The sequence below is a fragment of the Peromyscus maniculatus genome, chromosome 8 (assembly GCF_049852395.1).
Source record: "Peromyscus maniculatus bairdii isolate BWxNUB_F1_BW_parent chromosome 8, HU_Pman_BW_mat_3.1, whole genome shotgun sequence".
Classification (NCBI taxonomy): domain Eukaryota; kingdom Metazoa; phylum Chordata; class Mammalia; order Rodentia; family Cricetidae; genus Peromyscus; species Peromyscus maniculatus.
Window position 1 is genome coordinate 61416705 of NC_134859.1, and position 21896 is coordinate 61438600.

The window sequence follows — 21896 nt, forward strand, 5'->3', positions numbered from 1 at the left end:
GAAATAAACCGGTGAGTTTGTCAGATTAACTAATCATGATCAGTCGAATATACACCATATAGGAGCAACGACTTGTTTTTCATTCACTGATGGCTCATTTTCCGAGCCCAAATCCCAAAACGTGCTTTGTATTCAGCAAAACTAGGTTTGACTTGGGCGTAGTGGTGCACTCAGGTAATCTCGGCTCTGAGGTGGGAGGATCGGCTTGGTCTGCATAACAAGCTCCAGGACTTAACAGCGAGACTGGCCCGGGAAAGTAAAACCAAAACGACGACCCGCTAGTCACCTAAAAGGGTGCAAGCGCTCTGTGACCCTCCTGAGGGTGCCACGGAACAGCACGGAAATTACTTGAAGTGTAGGGTGAGGGAGGCCGGGCGGCCGGACAGACTACCCTGGGCGTCCCCACCCTGCCCACTCCCCGATTCCGAGGGTGGGCAGACGGCAGGGAGGACCGCACGCCACGGGACCGTCTCGAGCCAGCCGAGGCCGCGCGCCACTGCAACTTCCCGCCGCAACGCTCCTCCCGCCTGCGCCCTGGCGCGAGGCAGGCTGGGAGTGCGGGGCCCGGGCGGCCGCGCCGCCGCCCACTCGTACGTCGGTCGGTGCGGGGCGTGTGGCGCCGGGGGTGGACGACACGCAGGACGCGCCTCTCTCCGCCTCCGAGCCCGTCTCCGCTCCGCCTCTGGGTGTTCCTCCCTGCTAGGGAGTCCCGCCTCTGTGCCCCAACCGCACCCCACAGTCCTGGGCGCTCACGATCCGCCCCCTACGGAAGCCGAGGCGCACAGTCAGAATCCGGAAGAAAAACAACCCGGAGGGAAGAAGAGTGCAGCTGATACCGGCCACCGAGGGCTGCTCCGGCCCGCACGGACTGGAGCGCGGAGACACGAGCCGACCGGGTCACGGCGTGGGAATAATGTCGGCTGCGAGCCTGCGGAGGCCGAGCGCCCCGAAAGGCAGTGTACTCGGGTGAGGACGCAGTTGTAGGCCGGTCGGTACTCGCTGTCTTCGATCCTGTCTGATTTGTGGGGCTGGGTACCAAACCGCAGTGGGACCAAGAGGACAGGCCTACAGGGCCGCCCTAGTTTGGACCGCCAGAGTCCTCCAGGCCAGTGTTGAAGAGGCCGTTAGACCTGATACCCGCCCTAAACTTGGGCTGCCGCCTTGGTCACTGCAGATGCTTCCCAAACAAGTGCCCAGTTGGTTTTTGGAGCACAGTGTTAGCCTACTAAGCGTCTAAGACATTCGTCCCTTCAGCTGTAGAATAGAAAATTTGTTCGTACTTTTCATGGGGTCTTCTTGATCCGGTTATGATCTCTAGAAATCAGATTTAGATAAGATCCTTTAGAGAAGTGGAGCCTGGGCTCATGCTTGATCTTGAATCACGAGGAACACCGCTAATCGTCCTATTGAGCGGAACTCATGGTGCACGGATTTGCTGCTAATCATCAAAACTGTGAACGGGGATGACAAATCCCGAATTTCCTTCTTTATCCACTTCGAGTTAAGGGCCTGGGAATACAAGAGCCATTGAGTAAAAGGGTCACCTGCCTTAATCCTCTGTTGGTCAGCAGGGGGAGACCGTAAACAGACGAAGTAGCAGTCTCCCAGAGGGCCTGAGAAAAGGTGGCTTTTGTATTATTTTGTTTATATTCATAAGGAGAGGCAGGAAGTTGCTTTAAGCTAGCCAAGAAATGTTTTTTTTACAAGCCACACTTCTTAGAACATGTACCTCTAAGAACAGGGTCTGATGGACAAGAGATGTTTTAGAACAGCCTGCCCTTCCCTTTCAGGATCCTCAGGGTCCTGTGCTTCAGTGCCTCGGTATTTCTGGAACTCACAGGCTTTATCTCTGTAGAGTCTGAGCTCCTGCTTGCTCTGTCCTGGGCACAGTGTGGGCTTCTTGGAGCGTTGCTATAGTAATATGCTCACTCAAGGGCTCTCCAAGTGTTGACTCTCCTGAACTTCAGTTTAGGATGTGTGGTATTTGAGAGCTGCTGATTATTTCTCCTGATAGTCTGGGACTTGTAGCGAGCCGAGATTGGAATGTTATTCCCCAACTGATGATGTTTCCCTGTAGAGAGAAGACTGTTGAGATAGAGATTGAAAAGCCTGTTACTTAGAAACTTGTACTTAGGCTCCATGACGGCCTTGGTAGAATCTGTTGTACTCTGGGGATTGGTAGGGTAGGAGTGAGGAAGGGAATATGCTGTTTGTTTTGTTCTTTCTGAAATTCCTGTTCTTGTAGCTCTGAGGCCTACCATCAGGTACTGTCAACCTCTGATGCCTTCTAGGTGCTCTGCGGAACCCGTAGGTTGAGGAGAGGAAGTACGGAGCTGCTGAGCCGTAGAGGATGGGTGGGGTGTACCTAGCTGGGAGGGCCAATGGCTGTCCAACTCATCATGTGTTTGCTCCTTTTCCTGGCCAAAACACCTCTCGCATTCCCTTTGGCACTGTGTGTCAGGTGCTGCTGGGGTCTGGGCAGTTGTGAACCTGAGTAGAGGAACCAGTTCAAGGGAAGAGATTCCTGATTCAGGAGATAAAGGGGAAGGGGAAGGGGAAGGCTTCATAGTCCATTGCTCCTTTTCCTCTTTTCCTACCACAAGATGCAGAAACAAGCTGAGCATGGTGGTATACAACTTTAATCCCAGAATTTAGGAGGCAGAGGAAGGCTGATCCCTGTGAGCTCCAGGCAAGCCTGATCTACTTAAGGAGTTGGAGGCCAGCCCGGGCTGCATCATGAGGCTCTGTCTCAAGAACAACAGACTAACAAAAATGTAGACACATTTCCCATGATCACTGAAGTGGGAACCATTAACAGGTCTAGGCCCCTGTCCATTCCTTAGCCTCTTTTCTCCGTGACTTTCTTTAATATCCTTTCCACAGTATACATGTTATAACATGGAATGTGGCCTCAGCAGCCCCCACTGTGGACCTCAGTGACCTGCTTCAACTGAACAACAAAGACCTGAATCTGGACATATATATCATTGGGTAGGTATCTGAAGGCCCTCTATCCCTGTGGAGGACTGATGTAACCCATCCTCCCTTCGTTTTGGAGTCTGAAGGTGAGGGGCTATCATCCTTATTGGGTCTAGCCTTGTGTTTCTTGTCCTGAGTCAGCAATGTTTATGGATTGGAGATCAACACCCATACAGCTAGGGAAGGGAGAAATCTTGGTCATCAGAACCGGGTCTGACAGTATGATGAGGTCAGTACCAGATGTCTATGGGAGAAGCGGTGTCCTCCAGGCCAGAGGATGAGCCTCTGACTTGGAATGGTCAGTTTGCAGGAAATGAATTCTGGACTCATAAGCCTTCTTTCCGATGCTGCTTTTGAAGACCCATGGAGCAGTTTCTTCATGGATATGCTTTCCCCTCTGAACTTTGTCAAGGTAAGTTCAAAGTTAACGAGCAATGGAGGAATGTGTGTGTCACCTTCACTGACTCCCAATTGCTTGTCTGGTGTGTTTCTCTTTCTTTCACTTAGCTTTTCAGGCTCTTTCCCATTCACTAAAAGGTTTAAAGCTCACGCTACCCTTGGCTCCCTGGAACTCTAGCCTGCCTTGTGTGTTCCAGGGTACCTCAGGCTGAGCTATGACTTTACACCTGGATATTTATCACCTTGGGAGAATTCCTAGTAGAAATGCAGCAGGGCTTCCTGCCCAGCGTAAACTCTATGAGTGTGGTACTTGCTGCAATTTATGGAGTGTTCGCTTGGTGTTAGACATTGTAAATAAGCTCTTGGTATCTGTTGTTTTACACTCTTAACTCTTGAAATTGAAATACTTTACAGATAAAGCCAGGGCTCAGAGATTACATGGGCTTTCTGGGATCTGAATCCAGATCTTTTGAACCTTTTAACCCATGCTCTAAACAATCATATTTTACTGCTCTATGAGTGTGTGCTAAGACTGACAGGTAATCCCCAGGCTAACCTGCTGATATCACATGAATATCAAGTTCTAATGGGCCTGGAAGTTAGGAGAGGGGAAGACAGGTGTAATGGAAAGTAGTTCTGTTTGTTTTGAGACAGCGTTTCTCTGTGTAGCTTTGCACCTTTCCTAGAACTCACTCTGTAGCCCAGGCTGGCCTTGAACTCACAGAGATCTACCTGGCTCTGCCTCCCAAGTGCTGGGATTAAAGGCGTGCGCCACCACCGCCCGTCCGGAAAGCAGTTCTTAATCTGAGGGACCAGTTAAACCATAGGATAATGGCAGGAAGGCTTTAGGTCACTGGGTTTTATTTCTGCCTGCACCCACAGTGAACGCACAAACACCTATTCAGAGTGCCCAGTTCACAGCTGCTTGGAAATACTGGAATTCTCTCCATTCCCTTTCTAGGATAAGTTTTATTCTTCAGTATTAATTCTGTTACCTGATTGGTTCAGGGATGCTGGAGCAACAGCTGTGTGGCCCTCTGAGGAGAAATACAAGGCTTAGTCCTCCTGAGACTTGATAATGCCAGCCCCAGAACCCTTGGTCCCCCCAACCCCAACTCCCACCCCCACCAAACTGAGAAGCCTCTTCTAGGAGATTTGGAGCTATTTCCTAATGGAGAGAAGAACCTCCCCTCTCAGTGCTCATTTATTCCCAAGACTCCATGCCTCCTCGAGCCTTGACTAATTGGCAAGGGATTGGTGGAATGGAGCCAAGGAAATTAGCTCAGCTTGTGGCAGGGACACAAGCCATCCTACTCATGTGGCCTCCTAAAATGGGGAGCTAGCCTAAGTCTAGGAACCAAGCAGACCCCTCGCCTGCCCTATGTACAGGCAGTCAGTCCCTTGGGGGAATCGACCAGCTGTGGATTGAGAACTCGGGGACCTCTTTGCTGTCCAGTGTCTGGTCCTCCCCTGCCGGTTCCTCTAGCCCCTCCTCCTTGGTCTCTGCACTGGACTTTCCCTGGAAGGCTCTGGCCTTTCCTCACAGCCCCACCCGTTCTCCTGGTCTCAACTGCCCCTGCCCTCACTCCCTGCTCTTTTCCCACTTCCTGCTGCTCACTCACAAAGTGGACTGGGCTTTGTGTTGAAGCCCAGTGGCCCAAACCTGCTCTGTTAGTTAGGATTAAATGCAGTCTTCTCCTGAATTTTACCAGTTTCTTGGTTTCTGTCCTGACCCTGGGATTTGGTCCCTCGTAATATAGTCCTGCCCAGGCTTCTGTTGTCATAGATAGTTGTGACTATGGAAAAATAGAAACCTTGGGATGTAGTCAGTGGTAAAACACTTAAAGCTAGGTCAGAGATTCAATTCCTATTAACCCTCCCCCTACTCCCACCCCCCAAAAACCTGAAGACTTAGGGTAGAGGGTAGGTTAGTATATACATTTGTAGCAACCTCAGAGGACTCAGGCTCCGGTACCTCCTTTGTTGAGTACTGAGTTTGGGGTTCCCCCTACTTTGACTCTTCCACTGTGCTAGGGCTGCTCTTGGACTGTGGGATCAGGTTTCATAATTCCTGGAAGGCCCCAGTGTAGTTCTCCACCCCGAGATTTCCTCCTTGGCCTTTGCACCTCACGCTCCGGAAACAGCTACTGGAGTGGTGGTGTAGACAGTCCAGCCCTGAGAGAGAGGGTCACTAGGGATGGCCTTTTCCCACCCCACCTCTGCAGCCACCAATAGTAGGCGTTTTGGCAATCCCAAAACAGTCTTCCTAGTTCCCCTGCCTCCGGAATCTCAGTCCTACATCAGCAAGTCAGGGACAGTGATTGCTGAAGCTGGGGGAAAGCTTAAGCCTCTCCATGGATGTTAGGTACTTTCCCCAGCTCTGGAGCCTGTCCTCAGCACTCAGTTCCATCCCGTGTACATTGCCTTCGTGGACATTCAGCCACAGAGTCTGAAGTTATTTATTTACATTTCTGCATCTGTGTCTCCTGTTTCCCAGACTAACCTTAAACTCCGGATCCTCCTGCCTCTACCCCCTTAAGTGCTAGGATCACAGTGTATGCCACATGTCTAGCATTCTAGTTCTGTGTAACACACACACACACACACACACACACACACACACACACACACACCCATTTTCATGGTGCTTTTTCACTGGGCTAGGACATGTATAGAAAAATGCTCAGATGCTTACCCAGCATGCATAGGGCTCTGAAATTGGTCCTCAGCATTGGGGGGAGAGGGGGAGGAAGAAAAGTGGATGGGTGCAGTAAGTGTAGAGTCAATGGATTTTTGTATTTGAGTTGTCATTGGTCAACTCAAGATTCAGAACAGCACCCTAGAAGCTTCTCTCTTGTTTTTGCTTATGTTTAAGAATCTCTAAGCTGCTGGGTAGTGGTGGCGCATGCCTTTAACCCCAGCACTTAGGAGGCAGAGGCAGGCAGATCTCTGAGTTCAAGGCCAGCCTGGTCTACAGAGCAAGTTCTAGGACAGCCAGGGCAACACAGAGAGACCCTGCATCAAGAAAAAGAATCCCTAAGCAAAAATGGGTATGGGGCCACACACCTGCAATCCCAGCACTGCACTCAAAAGGCCTTGCAGGGGGTTGTCAGTCCCAGGTATACCTAGGATGCCTAGCAAGATCCTGTCTCCAAAAGGGGAGGGATGTAGAGAGAGCTCAATGGTTAGAGCATGTGTTGCAGTAGCCTGGAGATGTGAGTTCAGAAGCCAGCCCACAGGAAAATTCAAACACGGCCATATGTACTCTAACACTATGGGAGAGTGGACAGAGGAGGATCATTGAACTTCCTGGTCACCAGCCCAGCTCCGGGTTCAATGAGGGACCCTGTCCCAAAGGAATAAGGTAGAAATCAACTGAATAGCACACCTGATAACTTCTACAGTGTTCACCTGAATACAGACACTCAGATATCACTGAGCCAACAAATAATGTCTTCACATCCATCTGGCATGGTATTATTCCTGCTTCATCTGTGAGAAGAGAGGCTGAGAGATGGGGGAGTATACAGAGGCTCTTAGGACAGCATTGTGAGAAGAGCACCCAGTTGTGCATAGGCTGGGGGGGAAGAGTAGTGCTTTTCTAGTGCCAAGCTCCCCCAGAAGCCCGTTCTCTCTCCTCCATCCCCAGGACCGTAAGCAGCAACTGAAACTGCAGCTCCCAGAATGCACTGTTGGACAGCTGAGAGAGAAAAGGGAAAAGAATGAAATTCAGACGCACCCTGGGTTCTGTAGACTCTTGGGCAGGCTTTGCATGTGGTTCCAGACTCTTTTAAAAGTCCCCCTAGTCAGTCTTAGAAGGGATACAATTGGCCTTTGCAGTTTAATGAATGACCTTTGCCCTCTGCTGCAGATCTCCCAAGTCCGTATGCAGGGGCTTCTCTTACTGGTCTTTGCCAAGTATCAGCATTTGCCCTACATCCAGATCATCTCTACAAAATCTACCCCTACTGGCCTCTACGGGTACTGGGTAAGGACTGAGCTCTCTCATCTGCGCTGACAAGGGCTGGATGCTTTGGAGCTAAGCAAATCGGGGGATGAACTGAGTCTGGATACTCTGTGTAGCCTAGGACCCTGCATACCTACCCCATGCCCCGACCCAAACCCTGCCATCCCAGCAGGGCCTGGATATTCCTGAGATCCCAGATTGGGGTATTGGGCTTTGTGCATGGAAGAATTAGCTGGGAAGCTGGGTGTCTATGGCTGAGATCCTGGGGGAGGTGAGACTGCCTCCCCTCAGACCTAGGATGGGAAAAGGGGCATGTGTATACAATCCACCCTTCTTCCCACCTGTCCTACCAGGGGAACAAAGGGGGAGTCAACATCTGCCTGAAGCTGTATGGCTACTATGTCAGCATCATCAACTGCCACCTGCCTCCCCACATGTCCAACAATGAGCAGCGGCTGGAGCACTTTGACCGGATCTTGGAGAGTCAGACTTTTGAGGGATATGATATTCCCAACATCCTGGACCATGAGTGAGCCTGCAGCTGCAAACTGTCACCCCTGCCCTCCCCCACGCCAGCCCAGGCTAGCATTGACTGCTGAGTCTTCTTCACTGCCAGTCAGTAGTGCTCCATCTCCCGGCCCTCCCAACCCCTTTCCTGATGTCCCACCCATCTGCTGTACCACCCAGCTTTGCCTGCCTGATGTCTACCTTCCTCTGGCCTCTTTGTCCTTCCTGGAAACCCCAGACACTTGTAAACATCCTAGGTCAAGCCCCTTGTGGTTCTTGAGTTCACCACGGAGGCTGTTTCTCAGCTTGTCCAGATGGCCAGTTGGGGAGCAGCAGGCTAGAGCCACTCTGTATTTGCCATAGCTTTATCGGTGCACGTCCTTTGACTTAATTAATAGCATTGGTGCCAAGAACTGTCCTGTTGGTCCCGAGCATGTCCTGCCTGGCCTTCATCTCTGCTGCTGTCTTAGAGTCTAGCTTCTTACCCGCCCCTGAGCTTTTTCCTCCCCAGCAGCCCTTGGGCCTGTACCTTTCACTGACCTCATCACAAACCCTCAGGTGCCCTCCTTTTTTTTCCCTGAAGCCTCATTCTGTGGTTTGGAGACATGAACTTTCGCATTGAGGACTTTGGGTTGCTCTTTGTTCAGGACTGTATAACAAGACAGTGCTACCGTGAGCTGTGGGAGAAGGACCAGGTACCAAGTGAGCAGAGGGGTGTGTGTGTGTGCGTGTGTGTGTGTGTGTGTGTGTGTGTGTGTGTATGTGTGAAGTGAGCAGAGGGTGTGTGTGTGTGTGTGTGTGTGTGTGTGTGTGAAGTGAGCAGAGGGGTGTGTGTGTGTGTGTGTGTGTGTGTGTGTGTGTGTGTGTATGTGTGTGTGTGTGTGTGAAGTGAGCAGAGGGAGGGGTGCGTGCGTGCGTGTGTGTGTGTGATCTGAACCTGTCATGGAGGTCTGGGAAATGTCCAGAGAGCAGCAATGCTCCAGTTGGCTGGGATCTGTTCTCCCTTCCCTCTGGGTGGGAAGATGAGTCCAGCCAGGTTTTGCACATGGAGGTGGGGTGGCCATACTGTTAGTACTGATCTTCACCTCGTGAAACCATGAGCATGCTCAAGAATAGGGAGCCAGGCTGGCCATTGGCAGCTCACCCCTGTAATCTTAGGACTCAGGAGACTAAGACAAGAGGATTGTTGTAATTTTATGCCACCTTGGCTACACGAGTTCCAGCCAAGTCTAAGCTACCGTGTGAAATCCTAGCATCCCCCTAAAAACAAGGCGCGGGGGTGGGGGGTGGGGGGTGGGGGGGTGGTGGTGGTGGTGGTCCAGATTAGCTTTGGCCAGCACTGGCCTTATAACATGCATCAGCCTACTTGTATCCCTGTTGCCTCCCGTGTCCCAAGCCTGGTTACCTCTGGAAGATAATATGCCACCCCTTTTGGGGCGTTGCCTTTCCTATGTCCCCGACACAAGCCTTCTAGTGACCCCCAGACAGTTGGAAATCAAGGTCTGTTCTCCACTGAGAAAGGATAGACAGGGAAAATGGCCACCAGCTGCTTCTGCTGGTCCTGTGAAGTCCCGTTTTCAGGAGCTGTGGGGGTCGCTGAAGCAGTGACAAGAAGAGGGCGGTGCTGACATGTATCAGGACTGGAGGAACATGGGAACTGTGTCTTTATCTACAGCTCTCCATTGCCAAGAGACGGGACCCGCTGCTCCGGGAGTTCCAGGAAGGTCCACTGCTCTTTCCACCCACCTACAAGTTTGATAGGCACTCCAACAACTATGACACCAGGTGAGGAGGAAATCGGTGCCCAGGAGGCTCTGGAAGTCTAAGTATGCCAGCCAGCTTTGGGCACAGGGCAGAGGTCCGGGTGTGCCACTGAACAGAGGTATCAGGGAAGCAGGAATGGATCCAGCCATCAGCTCTCAGTGTGGACTGTCCTGCCCTTCCCTGGGCACTGGTTATGGGAGCTTCCCAGGTTGCTCTGAGAGTGGAAGGGAAGACTGGTGTTGGCAAGAGTGGAGGATAGGGTCAAAGGTTATGAAGGAGAAGGGCATAGGCAAGAGCAGAGGCAGCCCTTACTTAGGAGGGAAGGCACTAGAGCATCCCAGAGACCCTACCTACAGTTTCCAGGGCCTTCTAGTCCCCCGTCAAGGGTACAAAAGTGTTACCTAAGGTAGTTATCACATTAGGTTTCCCTGCCCCAGACTCTGAGTGTGTCAAATACCATACAAGGAAATGAAAAATAGTGGAAAATCAGACATGGTTTTGCACAGTTGTAACATTTGCACTCGTGAGGTGCAGGCTAGGCCATCCTAACAAGTTCAAAGCCAGACAGGGTTACATGAAACCCTGTCTTAAAAAAACCACCCACCCAGAGATGGAGAGCTGAGTCAGTGGTTAGGAGCACTGGCTTCTCTTCCAGAAGTCCCAGGTTCAATTCTCAGCTCCCACATGGCAGTCTCTAACTTCAGTTCCAAGGGACCTGACACCCTCACACGGACATATATGTAGGTAAAACACCAATGCACATGGAGTAAAAATAAAATAAACAGGGCTGGAGAGATGGCTCAGAGGTTAAGAGCACTGGCTGTTCTTCCAGAGGTCCTGAGTTCAGTTCCCAGCAACCACATGGTGGCTCACAACCATCTATAATGAGATCCAATGCCCTCTTGGTGTGTATGCAGACAGAATACTGTATACATAATAAATAAATAAATATTTTAATAAAATAAAATCAACAACAACAACAAAAAAAAAAAAAAAAAAAAAACACCACGCACCCAAAGGAAAGAAAGGAAGGAAAAAGTGAAGTTCCCAGAGAACAGTACAGAGGAGGTACACCGAGCTGCTCCTCACACTGCTGTCCTCAGCTGCACGGTGGTTTAGCGCTGAGCTTCTCAGTCATGAAATGGGCGTCATCAGTATACATAACTCATGGGGCTCAGAGTTGGCTGAGACCTGCCTAACCCAGGACCTGGTACCCAGTGAGCACGGGTGACATCTGTGATTATTACTTAGATTGGTCTCTAAGGTGGGGTGGTGTCTTCCTGAAGAACTTTATAAGAAGCTGAGAAAGGGCCAGGTCACTACTGAAACCTAAGAGAGCAAGAATAGCTCTGGCAGCAGGTTCTTGACCAGTTTAGGGTAAGACTATTGGAGAGAGAGAGAGAGAGAGAGAGAGACAGACAGACAGACAGACAGACAGACAGACAGACAGACAGACAGAGAGAGAGAGAGAGAGAGAGAGAGACCGAGACCAGCAAAGTGGCTGTTGTTAAAAGGGAAATAGGTATCTCCACAGCAAGCCAGGGCAAAAGGTAGCTGTGGGCTTCATGTATGGGAATGGCTTGATAGCCCAAATGTCTTTACGAAGGACAGGGAAAAGGTGCACCATTTCAAGAATGGAGCAAGGCAGGGAAGGGCTGTGGCGAGGGCAGTCCCCACAAGAAGAGGCGGTGCGCTCCAGAAACAGCAGCCTGGCAGCAGAGCAGGCTGGGAAGTAGGTAAGAGGACAGGCTCTGGCTGGCTGATGTGGTCCCAGCTGCAGGGAGACTGGTCTCTACAGCTGTTCATCGAACTCGAGCAGCAACGTGGAATCCGGAAGGCCTCGAGAACTGGCTGGGGCCTTGGAGGCCAGCACCTCAGGACCTCAGTGTGAACTGGACCTGTAATTCAGTGGGAGAAGAGTTGGCCAGCTCCTGTAAGGCCCTGTGTTCAATCCTTGACACGTAGGGTATAATTCCCCCAGGGCATAGCAGAGAGCCTGCCAGCAGACTGGAAGTCCTTGCAGGTAGCTGGCTCCGGGCTGGCACTGGCCAGGTCTGACAGGGTGGTTAGGTAGTAAGTACAGCCCTCAGGTGGCTTAGCTCGTGGGGGAGCAGGGCTCAGATCTGCTTCTCTGGCTTGCTAGTGCTTTTTCACCTATGGTACTTCATCTCAGTGGAGGGCTGCGTCTGTAGCTCTGGGATAATACTTGCCTAGCATGTATCAAGCCCTGAGTTGCTTCAACAGAACACCCCACCCCAGTAATTCATAGCCAGTCTGTCCAGCACGAGCAAAAGGGGAGAATCAAGACAAAACAACAAAACCAGAAACCACTAAGAAGGAGACAGATGTGTATTACTATATACTAGCTCGTTGTGACTGACATGGAGCTCTTACCATGTCCCAGGCATTGTGCAAAAAACCTTGCATCACTTCATTCTTCACATACACTTTGTATAAAAAAGGAGGACTGGTAAGATGGCTCAGTGCATAAAAGTGCTTGTCATGCAGGAATCTGAATTCAGTCTCCAGAACCCACAGTGGAGGGAATCCCACAAGTTGTCTTCTGACCTCCATGCATGCCATGGCAAGCATACACACTAATAATAAGTAAATTTATTGTTTTTATTATTTTATTTATTTGTTTATTTATTTATTTATTTTTGGTATTTCTAGACAGGGTTTCTCTGTATGTGCCCTGAAACTCTTTTTGTAGACCAGGCTGGCCTTGAACTCACAGAGATCCACCTGCCTCTGCCTCCTGAGTTCTAGGATTAAAGGCATGCGCCACCACCAACTACCAGTCCTTAATAATAAGTAAATTTAAATAAGGAGAATGGATGTCAGGTACTTCTAAGGCAATAGGAAGAGACTTTGTGATTTGGGAAGAATGTGAATCTAGGTCTGCCTGCTGCAGAGCTATGAGTTTTCAGTGGTACTTGGAGCCCATAAAGAGATGTCTCGGCAGGAACAGTGGACACTTCCTGTGGTGGACATTGCTGAGCCCGCCTGGAAAGCAGGCACACCAGTTCGGACAACAGTGCCAGGAAGCTCCACTGCTCTGGAGTGCCACTGAGCTTGGACGTGCTATGTAATCGGGCTCAGTTGGTAAAGTGCTGCTGCACAGACGTAAGGACCTAGTTCAGATTCTCAGCACCCATTTTAAAGTGGATGCCTGTAACCCCAGGGATCCCAGGAACTCATTCACCAGCCAGACCATGACCAGACAAATGGTAACTGCCAGATTCAGTGAGAAATCCTGCCTCAAAAAGAGGATGGAAAGCCTAGCATGTTGGCATACACCTTTAATCCATCACTAGGGAAGCAGAAGCAGCCAGATCTCTGAGTTCCAGGACAACCAGGGCTATACCGAGAAACCCTGTCTCAAAACAAAACAAAAACAAACGAACAAAAAACCAGGATGAAGAGCAATGAAGAGAGACTGTCACCAACTTCTGGCTCTGCACACATTCATACATTCACACGAAAACCTAAATACACCATACACATGCTAAAAACAACAACAACAACAAAAAAACCAACCAAATAAAATATAATCCCAGCTACTTGAGAGGCAGAAGCATAGGGATCATTCATGTCTTCTAGGCCATCCTGGGCTACATAATAGGGTCCTCTCTCAAAAGCCAAAGGGCAGGAGATCTGGCCCGGTTGTAGAGTCTTCATGTGTTTGATACCGAACACTGCCAAACAAAATAAACCCCAGTGAACCATTGCTGTCCTCTTGCTACCCAGAGCAAAACCTGGATCTAATTTATGTTCATCCCAGGTATAAAGACACTGCCTAGCTTATGTTTGAATCAGGAGCCTGAGAAAAGTATTCAAGCCAGACTAGCAAAGGGACCCACCAATGGCAGGGAGAGCCAAAAAGTCATGATTAGCTTGATTAGGAGTCAGCCAGTATGTTTCCAGAACTGGAAGAAGTGCCAAAGGAAGCTGGCAGCCAGAGACAGGAGGGGTCAATTCTGTTTGTCAAGGAAAGGGGGTGGGTGGGTTGGTTGGTTTTTGCAGTGAGAGGTTGAACCCAAAGCCCCACATGGACTAGGCAAGTATTCTGCCTCTGAGCTCTGTATACCTCAGCCCTAGGAGAGCATCCTGGAGGAGGAGACAGCAATGTTTAGAGAGAAGAGGCCCAGGCTCTCTAGTCCAGCAGCAGCACTCATGAGTAGCACCTGTGGGAACAAGAGCCTGGCCTGTGTGGCTGTCCTGAGTGATTGAAGGTGACTTCTGTGTCTGTCTCGCTGTGCGCAGTGACTGTGAATGATTTCTGTGCAGAGCATAGAGTTCAGCTTTCATCAGCCATGCAGTGTCCTGAGCCAAAGTGTAATGAGAAACGAGGTCAGCTCCATTACAGGGGAGGGTGCAGGGGCTGGGTGCAGGGCGGGAAATCCTGTTAGAGTCGGGATTGCAACGGGTGTTGTTACAGTAACCATTATGGATGCAGAATGGGCATGGAGCAGAGGGTATTATGATCAAAGCTAGTCAAGACTGTCGCGGACACATTAAGCACATGACCAGTTTAACCATACTCCAGACTTCAGGGAGCTGTGAATAGGGAGCTGTGTATAGGGAGCTGAAGTGCAAAGTGCTCTCTTACATAGAAACTGAGCAGAGAGTACCATGTGCCACGGCTATTCTGGGGTCAGTAGATTGGTTCTGTGGTTGTTGTGGTTTTTGGTTTGGTTTTTAGAATCTTTAGAGAATCTTGCAGTATCTTGTGGCTTTAGTTTTCTGAAAGTGAAGGCACGTTCATTCATTTGAGAAACAGTTATACACAAACCATTCAGCTAGAAAGCCTTAGTGAGGTTGACCTACACTGTAGGACAGTTGTGTCTTCTCTGAAGGGAGTTAACCTGTTCACAGAAGTCGGGGAGGGACAGAATGAAGCACAGTGAAGGTACACAGCCTTTGTAGTCAGCAGATATGGGCAAGCATCCTGCTTCCACCAGGACAGAGTAGCTTCTCTCAGCTTTAGAAAAATGTGACTTGTAGGACAGGACCCTGGGGACTGGAGAGATGGTTCAGAGGCTCACAGCACTTGTTACACTTGCAGAGGACCCGAGTTTGGTTCTCAGCACCCACATGGCCCCTCACAACTGTCTGTTACTCCAGTTCCAGAGCATCTGTGAGCACTGCATGCACATGGTACATAAAAATACATGCAGACATCCACATAAAATAAAAATCTTTTTTTAAAAGATGAAAGACAGGATTTTAGGAGCGATTAGAGCAGTCAATAAGACAGATGTCACAGTGCATAGTACACTAAGGATCCATTTCAAATTATAAGAAATGTAGAACTTGAACAGCAGATACAATAACATTTAATTTGTCTTTTGTTTCCTGTCTTGTTTGTCAAACAAGCTCCAGGAACTGGGGGTGTGGCTCAGTGATAGTTCTCGGCCATGTGCCCTGGGTTCTACCCAGCGCTGCTAAAACAGTCTCATTGACTCTGGCTTGATAGGTTGATTTTTGTTTTTATTTTGTTTTGAGATAGGGTCTCACTGTATAGTTCCTGCTGGCCTGTAATTTATATAGACCAGGCTGGCCCTGAACTCACAGACATCCACCTACCTCTGCTAGGATTAAAGGACATTCACCACCACACGTGCCCTGTTGACACTGCTTCTTAATCTTGCTTGCCTGCCATATGGTAAACCTTGGTGGAAAAGATGAACAATGCAGATGTTAAAGAAGGGCTGGCTGAGAAGTACTGAGGAGGAAGGAGGCAGAGTTTGGTTCAGGATTGAGGACACTAACATGATAGAAGGGCTGGGTTTTGTTTTGTAATTATTTGTTTTTATTTCTTCTGTGCATTGATGTTTTGCCTGCATGTATGTCTGTGTGATGGTGTTGGATCCCCTGGAACTGGAGTTATTGACGGTTGTGAGCTGCCATGTGGGTGCTGGGAATTGAACCCATGTCCTCTGGAAGAACAGCCAGTGTTCTCAACAGCTGAGCCATCTCTCCCCAGCCCCAGGTCTGGATTCTTAACCATCTCAGAGTTGAGGAGAAGCTGTGCTTTGAAGGAGAAGTACATTCATGTGTCTCTTAACAAATTGTAAGCCTCACTGGGCATCTCATGTTCATGATGACTAAGGAGAGATTAGCTGGGTAGTTTTCCAGTAATCCCAACACTGGGGAGGCAAAGGCAGGTATTTCTCTGTGAGTTCGAGGCTATCCTGGTCCACATAGTGAGTTCCAGGCCATGCAGGGGTCCATAGTAAGACCCTGACTCTGAACAAACAACAAAAAAACCAGAGGAGTGAGAATCTAGAGAGAACCTTAGGACCTAACAAGCAGAAGATGGTTTAGCCAGAGTCTCCACTTTGTGGCCACTCCTTGACGCCTCAGCTTCTTTGAAGTAAGTGCTGTTATCACTCCATCTCAAAGTTCAAGAAACTGAGAGGTAGAGAGGTGACCTCACTTGCCTGAGGCCATAGGCCTCTGAGTCCAGAGCCGAGTTCGCCATGGTATCACCCTCACTTGTTGAAGGGTGTGCTGCTGCTTAAGGGACAGCAGACCATTGGACTAGTTAGTAAAAACAGTATTGTGTGTGTGCGCGGACGATGCACACATTCTACTGAGCTGGCGTGGAGCTTGGAGGACAACTTTCAGGAATTGTTCTCTCCATCCACCGTGGGTTCTGGGAATGGAGCTCAGGCCTTCAGGCTTTCCTGCAAGCACTTACAGGCTGAGGCATCTGGCTGGCCGCTTAAGATTTTCAAGTAGAGAATCATCAGATGAGGTTTTACTGCTGTGGGCAAAGGGATCCTCTGCTGAAGGAAGTAGCAGCTCTCCTCCCTCCCAGGCTCTCTCTTCACCATCACAGGGCCTGCCCCCGCCTGTGTCCCTATGTGGAGGATGAGCTTAGTGAGTGGTCAACCCAGGAGCTGCTGGTGGAGCTGGATGGGGTCAGATGCTTCTGTCACCAGAGGGAGAAAGCTTTGTTGTCGTTGTTTTTCAAGACAGGGATTTTCTGTGTAACAGCCATGCCTGTCCTAGAACCCACTCTGTAGACCAGGCTGGCCTCGAACTCAGAGATGAGCCTGCCTCTGCCTCCCGAGTGCTGGGATTAAAGGTGTGTGCCACTACACCTGGCTCCCCCCTCATTTTTTGAAACAGGGCCGCTTACTGACCTGGAGCTCACCAACTCAGTTATACTGGCTGACCGGTGAGCTCCCGTGGTCTGCCTGCCTCCACCTTCCTTAGCACTGGGTTTTCGGATGCATGCTGCCATACTTTACTTACACGGTTTTGAGTTTTATAAGGGTTTGAATTCAGAACCTCGAGCACTTTGTGATGACTTTTGAGAACAGAGTCACAGTGGGAGCGCGGGGTGTGGTTCAGTTGGTAGAAGGCTTGCCTAGCAGGTACACAAAGTCCTAAGCTGGTCACTGGCACCACATAAACTGGGCGTGGAGCACACACCTGTACTCCCAGCACTGATGAAGGCCGGAGGATGAGAAGTTCAAAGTCATCCTCACCTTTACTGAGAGTTTGAGGCCAGTCTGGACTCAGGAGACCCTGTCTAACCACAATAACCGAGTTCTACAGAGGGCCTGTTTCATGCAGAAGCTTGTTCTAGATCTAGAGGTGATTCAGCTCATCTGTCATCTTAGCAGCCCGTGAGGTAACAACTGTTCCCATCTCCATTTTGCAGATGAGGAAGCTGGAGCCTCAGAGGGTTAGCTTGGTGGCTCAGAGCGAGTGCTCTGCGGTCATTGCTGCTTGCTTGGCCTAGAGTCCTGGACATACCACTTAGTAACTCTTTGGGAAAGTTACTCCCATTCTAAGACTCAGTCTCCCTGCCGTAAAGGGTGAGTGGTAGCCATACTAACCACAAGCCTGTGGTAAGCACTCCCCAATCATGTCTGAGTCTCTACAACCTCAAAACCCAACCTAGGTCCTTTTCTGCTTTTTTTCTTTCTTTCTTTCTTTCTTTTTTTTTTTTTTTCAGAAGTGCCTTGAATGAAATATTCCTGAATCAGAGTTTAGTTCATAAAAATGTGGGCTTAGGCGGAGGGTCTTTGGTCAGTTCCTGCTGCTTCTGCTGGATACTCTGCCCTGCCACACCGGGCTTCCTCCAGTTGCAGCCCAGAAGTCCTGGACTGCTAGTAGACCCTGAAGCAGGCACAAGGAGGCACATTTCTGCCATCACGACAGCTCCTCTTCCTCCCATTCTTTTGTCTACCCCAGTGAGAAAAAACGCAAGCCTGCATGGACTGACCGCATCCTGTGGAGGTTGAAGCGGCAGCCACAGGTCAGCCCCATGGTCTCCAGTCTGCCAACCTCCTACTTCTCGCTGATGCTAAAGAGCTACACCAGCCACATGACGTACACCATCAGTGACCATAAGCCTGTCACTGGGACCTTCAACTTGGAGGTGAACTTCTGGACTTGCCAAAACCTGGCAGAGGGGTAGCTGTGCCGGGCCACACCTCCAAACCCTCTAGGGCTGAGCTGTAATGTCAGGCAGTCTGCAGGAGACACCTGTAGAAAGACATGATTGCCTTTCCTCTCAGATCAGGTATCCCAGTGTTTCTGAGGAGCTGTTGATGGCTCTTTCTGTCAAAAACGTGTTCAGGCCCTTTGTGAAGAGGCTTCTGTTTCCTCTGGGTGCTCTCCCTTGAGGTTAATGAGTTCCATCATGCTTATTACCTACTATGTGAAGTAGAACTTCCTTTTATCTGTCCTAATTGTATCTAGATCAAGTTGCAGAGGGAGCTCTCTCCATCCTTTCTATCTTGCCACCTAATAACAAGGCAGTGCAGGCCACATTTAACCGTCAGCTCCCTCCGCCTCAGCACTGGCCGTTCCCCATTTTTACAGCTGTTCTCACCACAGCATTTCCCCACAGAACTGCACTGGGGCCTTGGAGAGAAAAACCTTGGGAAAGAGCAGCTTCCAGACCGCTTTTCTTCAAGCAGGTCCCTCTTCCCCACCCTCACCCTCAGCTCTGGGCTGTCTGCCTGCTTCTAGACCCGTTCCCACAACAGGGCAAATGCTCCCTCTGACAAGCCCCTTTGGCCTTCCTCTTTCCTGCTGGTCAGCTAGGGTCAGCTAGACTAGCTTAGCAAAGTTCTATGCCCAGTGCTCTGGGGGTCTGTGTTGCCCCCCCGCACTCTAGAAGGAAAGAGTAAGGAACAGTAAGGAGCAGTTGCCTTGAGGATTTCAGCCGGCCTCCCGCCCCTGTGTTTAGATGAACCCCCTGATGTCTGTCCCACTGGTCACCATGATGCCTGAATGCCTGTGGACCATGGAGAACGACATGTTGATCGGCTACGCCAGCACTCCGGAGTTCCTCAGCAGTCCCTGGGACTGGATCGGACTGTATAAGGTGATGTGACCAGCCTGGCAGGGAGTCCTTCATCCGTAGTTTGTCCACCATGGGGGCTCACGGGAGCTAGCCAGAGACCACTGAGGACTTCACCCCTGTTCATTCCAGAGAGCCTTACTAATTTAGGGCCCGTTGGGGAAGGAAAGGCAGTGCAGTGGCCAGCCCCGGCAGTCAGCCCACCTTCTCAGGAGGATTTTCTCCAGCTCTCATACCCTCCTACCCTCCTCAACCACTGACTGATTGCCTGATCTCTACTCACAGGTAGGGATGCGCCACATTAATGACTATGTCTCCTATGTCTGGGTTGGCGACAACCAAGTCTCCTGTAGCAACAACCCAAACCAGGTACATCTCCAGCATGCAGACTTGACTGAATATTCTTGTCTTCTGGAAGGAAGTGTTGGCTAATTTACTGCTATACTGGGAAGGGCCAGGGCCCTAGGGCTGACACTGTTCCTGTTGCCCTAGGTATACATCAACATCAGCGATGTCCCTGAAAGTGAGGACCAGTTTCTTCTCTGTTACTATAGCAACAATCTGCACTCTATAGTAGGGATAAGTCAACCCTTCAAGGTAAGGGGTGCTGGCGGGAAAAGGGGAAGGTTACTTTGAAGGACTCGAGATCACAGACCTGGGAGGCATCCTATGCCTGTGGAGCTGTATCTGTTGGGTAGTGGGGGCATTAGGAAAGTGGGTAAGAGCTCTCTGCTTACCTCTTCTGTTACCTGTTTTACCCTGCAGATCCCGCTTCGCTACTTTTTGAGGGATGACGCACTGTGTGAGCCTGAACCACAGATCTGAGCCCAGATGGGAGTGAATGAATCCAGGGCGGAGGCTAGAGCTGGAAGCCAGCTCTGCCTCAGCATTGCCAGGAGCGCTGGGTCTGGCCCAGCCCCTGAGGAGGCAGCTGAGTATCCTCCAGCTCCCCACCTCCCAGGGGAGCTCAGCCAGACTCTTCTGCTCTCTCCAGGCCAGATGAACTAGCCATTTAATACAGGTTTTTGTTACTGAGATGTGATTGAAACAAAGTAGTGTGTCAATGGTGAAGACTTGGGGACAGTCCACTGCATATGAAAAAGACCACTAGCTTGCATGCCAGGTCTTTATTCTCCCTTTCCCCTGACACAAACACTCCCTCTCACACCCAAGTAGCCGTGCCAGGCACATGCCCCATTTGGCACAGGCCTGCATTCCTATCACGCCATCCTGGACCTTGGGCCTGGGATGGGGGGATGTTCACATTTGTACAGGCCCCATAAATTGGGTGGAACAAGTAGCACTGGGTTCCCAAAGTCTTGGCATCTCATAGTTGTCCCCATGTGGATGAGCAGAGGCCCTGAGATCCTGTCTGCAGCTGAAGCACATGACTACTGAGTGAGGGTATACCTACCTCTACCCTGTAACGTGGAATTTGAGCAGGAAGTTCTAGGGCCGAAGCAGAGCAGGTTGCATAGACTCAGATTAGCTTTTGCAGGTAAGTGAGGCCCCATGTCCCCAACCTGCCCTTTACAAGGGGTTCACAGATGTTGGAGGAGCCACAGCCACATTCCTCTTGGGTGGTCCTTTAGATCAAGCTCATCTGCTACCACTCCTATCATGAGTCATAGAGAAAACACTGCTCTGCTCTCTGGGCCCTACTGGGACCTAGATGGGAAACAGCAGAGGAGCTGTGCTCAGGACATTTTGAAGGACCTAGCAGCAAGAGGCCTCAGCATTCTGCAGGTGCCATGTAGATATAGCCTGTCCCTATTCCTGCCGATCGCCTTCTGCCAGTATGATTCAACACCCATTCTCCCAAGGGAAGACACTCAGGGAGTCTTGTTCTGTAATTCTCACATCTGTCTTGTGACCTGAGACCGAGAGTCACTCCAGTTACTCTAGGTTCTGTCTTCTATTCTGGCAGCCACCGAGTGTTAAGGATTACCCCATGGGGTTGGGGATTTAGCTCAGTGGTAGAGCGCTTGCCTAGAAAGTACAAGGCCCTGGGTTCGGTCCTCAGCTCTGAAAAAAAAAAAAAAAAAGAATTACCCCACCCCACCCCCAGGCTTCTAGTGAGCCATAGCTGTCTGTTCTGTGTGAGTTGTTACATTGAGGGATAATTATAAATGTGGCTTTTACACTTGTATGTGACTCCTTTGATGGGGGACATGACCAGAATATAGGCATGGGGCCTAGAGACTGGACCTGCATCTGTGATCCATCCTACTCTCTCTTACCCACAGGAGTCTCGGTTATCTAGAAAATATAAATGATATGCCTGTTGACAAGTCACTGAGAGAACCATTGCCAAAACCCTTCAAAAACACCACTAGTGCTGATAGCACCGCTCTTCTGACTCATGAAGCCCTGGGGCTGGCTCTAGGGCCCAGGGGTCCCAACCCGCCTCCACAAGCTCACCTCCACCCCTCCAACACTTAGAAACACTGTCCTAATGTCCCGGTGCAGGTCCCTCCTCAACTGAGAAGGGCGAGTTCAGCTGTGATTGAAAGGCGGAAAAAGGAAGGGGATTGCTCCCTCTCAGGTCCTAGGCAGGATATGGCTGTTCTGGGCCCACCCCTGACCCGTTGGGTGGAAACAGGAAATATGTGAGACTTGGTGTGTGCTGGGTCTCTGCCTGGCTCCGCGACTGATAAGAGCCATTGTGTGGCCACTGGGATGAGCCTGCCCTGGATAGATGTGCTTCCCAGAGGAAGGAAGCTTTATAGGCCTTTCCTGGGCGGGGGAAGCTGAGGGAGAAAAGGAAGGTGCCCGATCATCAGTGTCAGCATAGTCCCAGGGGTCCTCCGCCCCTCCCATGCCAGCCTCTCCTGGAAAAGTCTGTTTCCCCCTGACTTCCCCATTCTCATTTCCTATAAGGAATGGCTGGAGACCCAGAGCTCAATCCCAGGCCAGGAAAATGTCAGCTGTGATTTAGCAACAATGAAG

General features: G+C 50.3%; 1 protein-coding gene across 2 annotated transcripts; it reads left to right on the top strand.

Annotated features, from left to right (window-relative positions):
* Window positions 1-462: 462 nt before the first annotated feature.
* Inpp5k (inositol polyphosphate-5-phosphatase K) lies at window positions 463-21090 on the top strand. Of its 2 annotated transcripts, none has more exons than XM_006977397.4 (12): window positions 463-966; window positions 2884-2991; window positions 3283-3391; window positions 7250-7366; window positions 7699-7874; window positions 8436-8547; window positions 9528-9637; window positions 17831-18017; window positions 18834-18971; window positions 19233-19316; window positions 19440-19544; window positions 19713-21090. In XM_006977397.4, exons 1-12 carry the CDS (start codon window positions 914-916, stop codon window positions 19770-19772), a joined length of 1359 nt encoding a protein of 452 aa, XP_006977459.1. In that variant the 5' UTR covers window positions 463-913; the 3' UTR covers window positions 19773-21090. The 2 variants fall into 2 exon arrangements, with proteins under 2 accessions (XP_006977459.1, XP_042138344.1); XM_042282410.2 differs by having other exon boundaries at window positions 526-966; window positions 3290-3391.
* The last annotated feature ends 806 nt before the right edge of the window (window positions 21091-21896 follow it).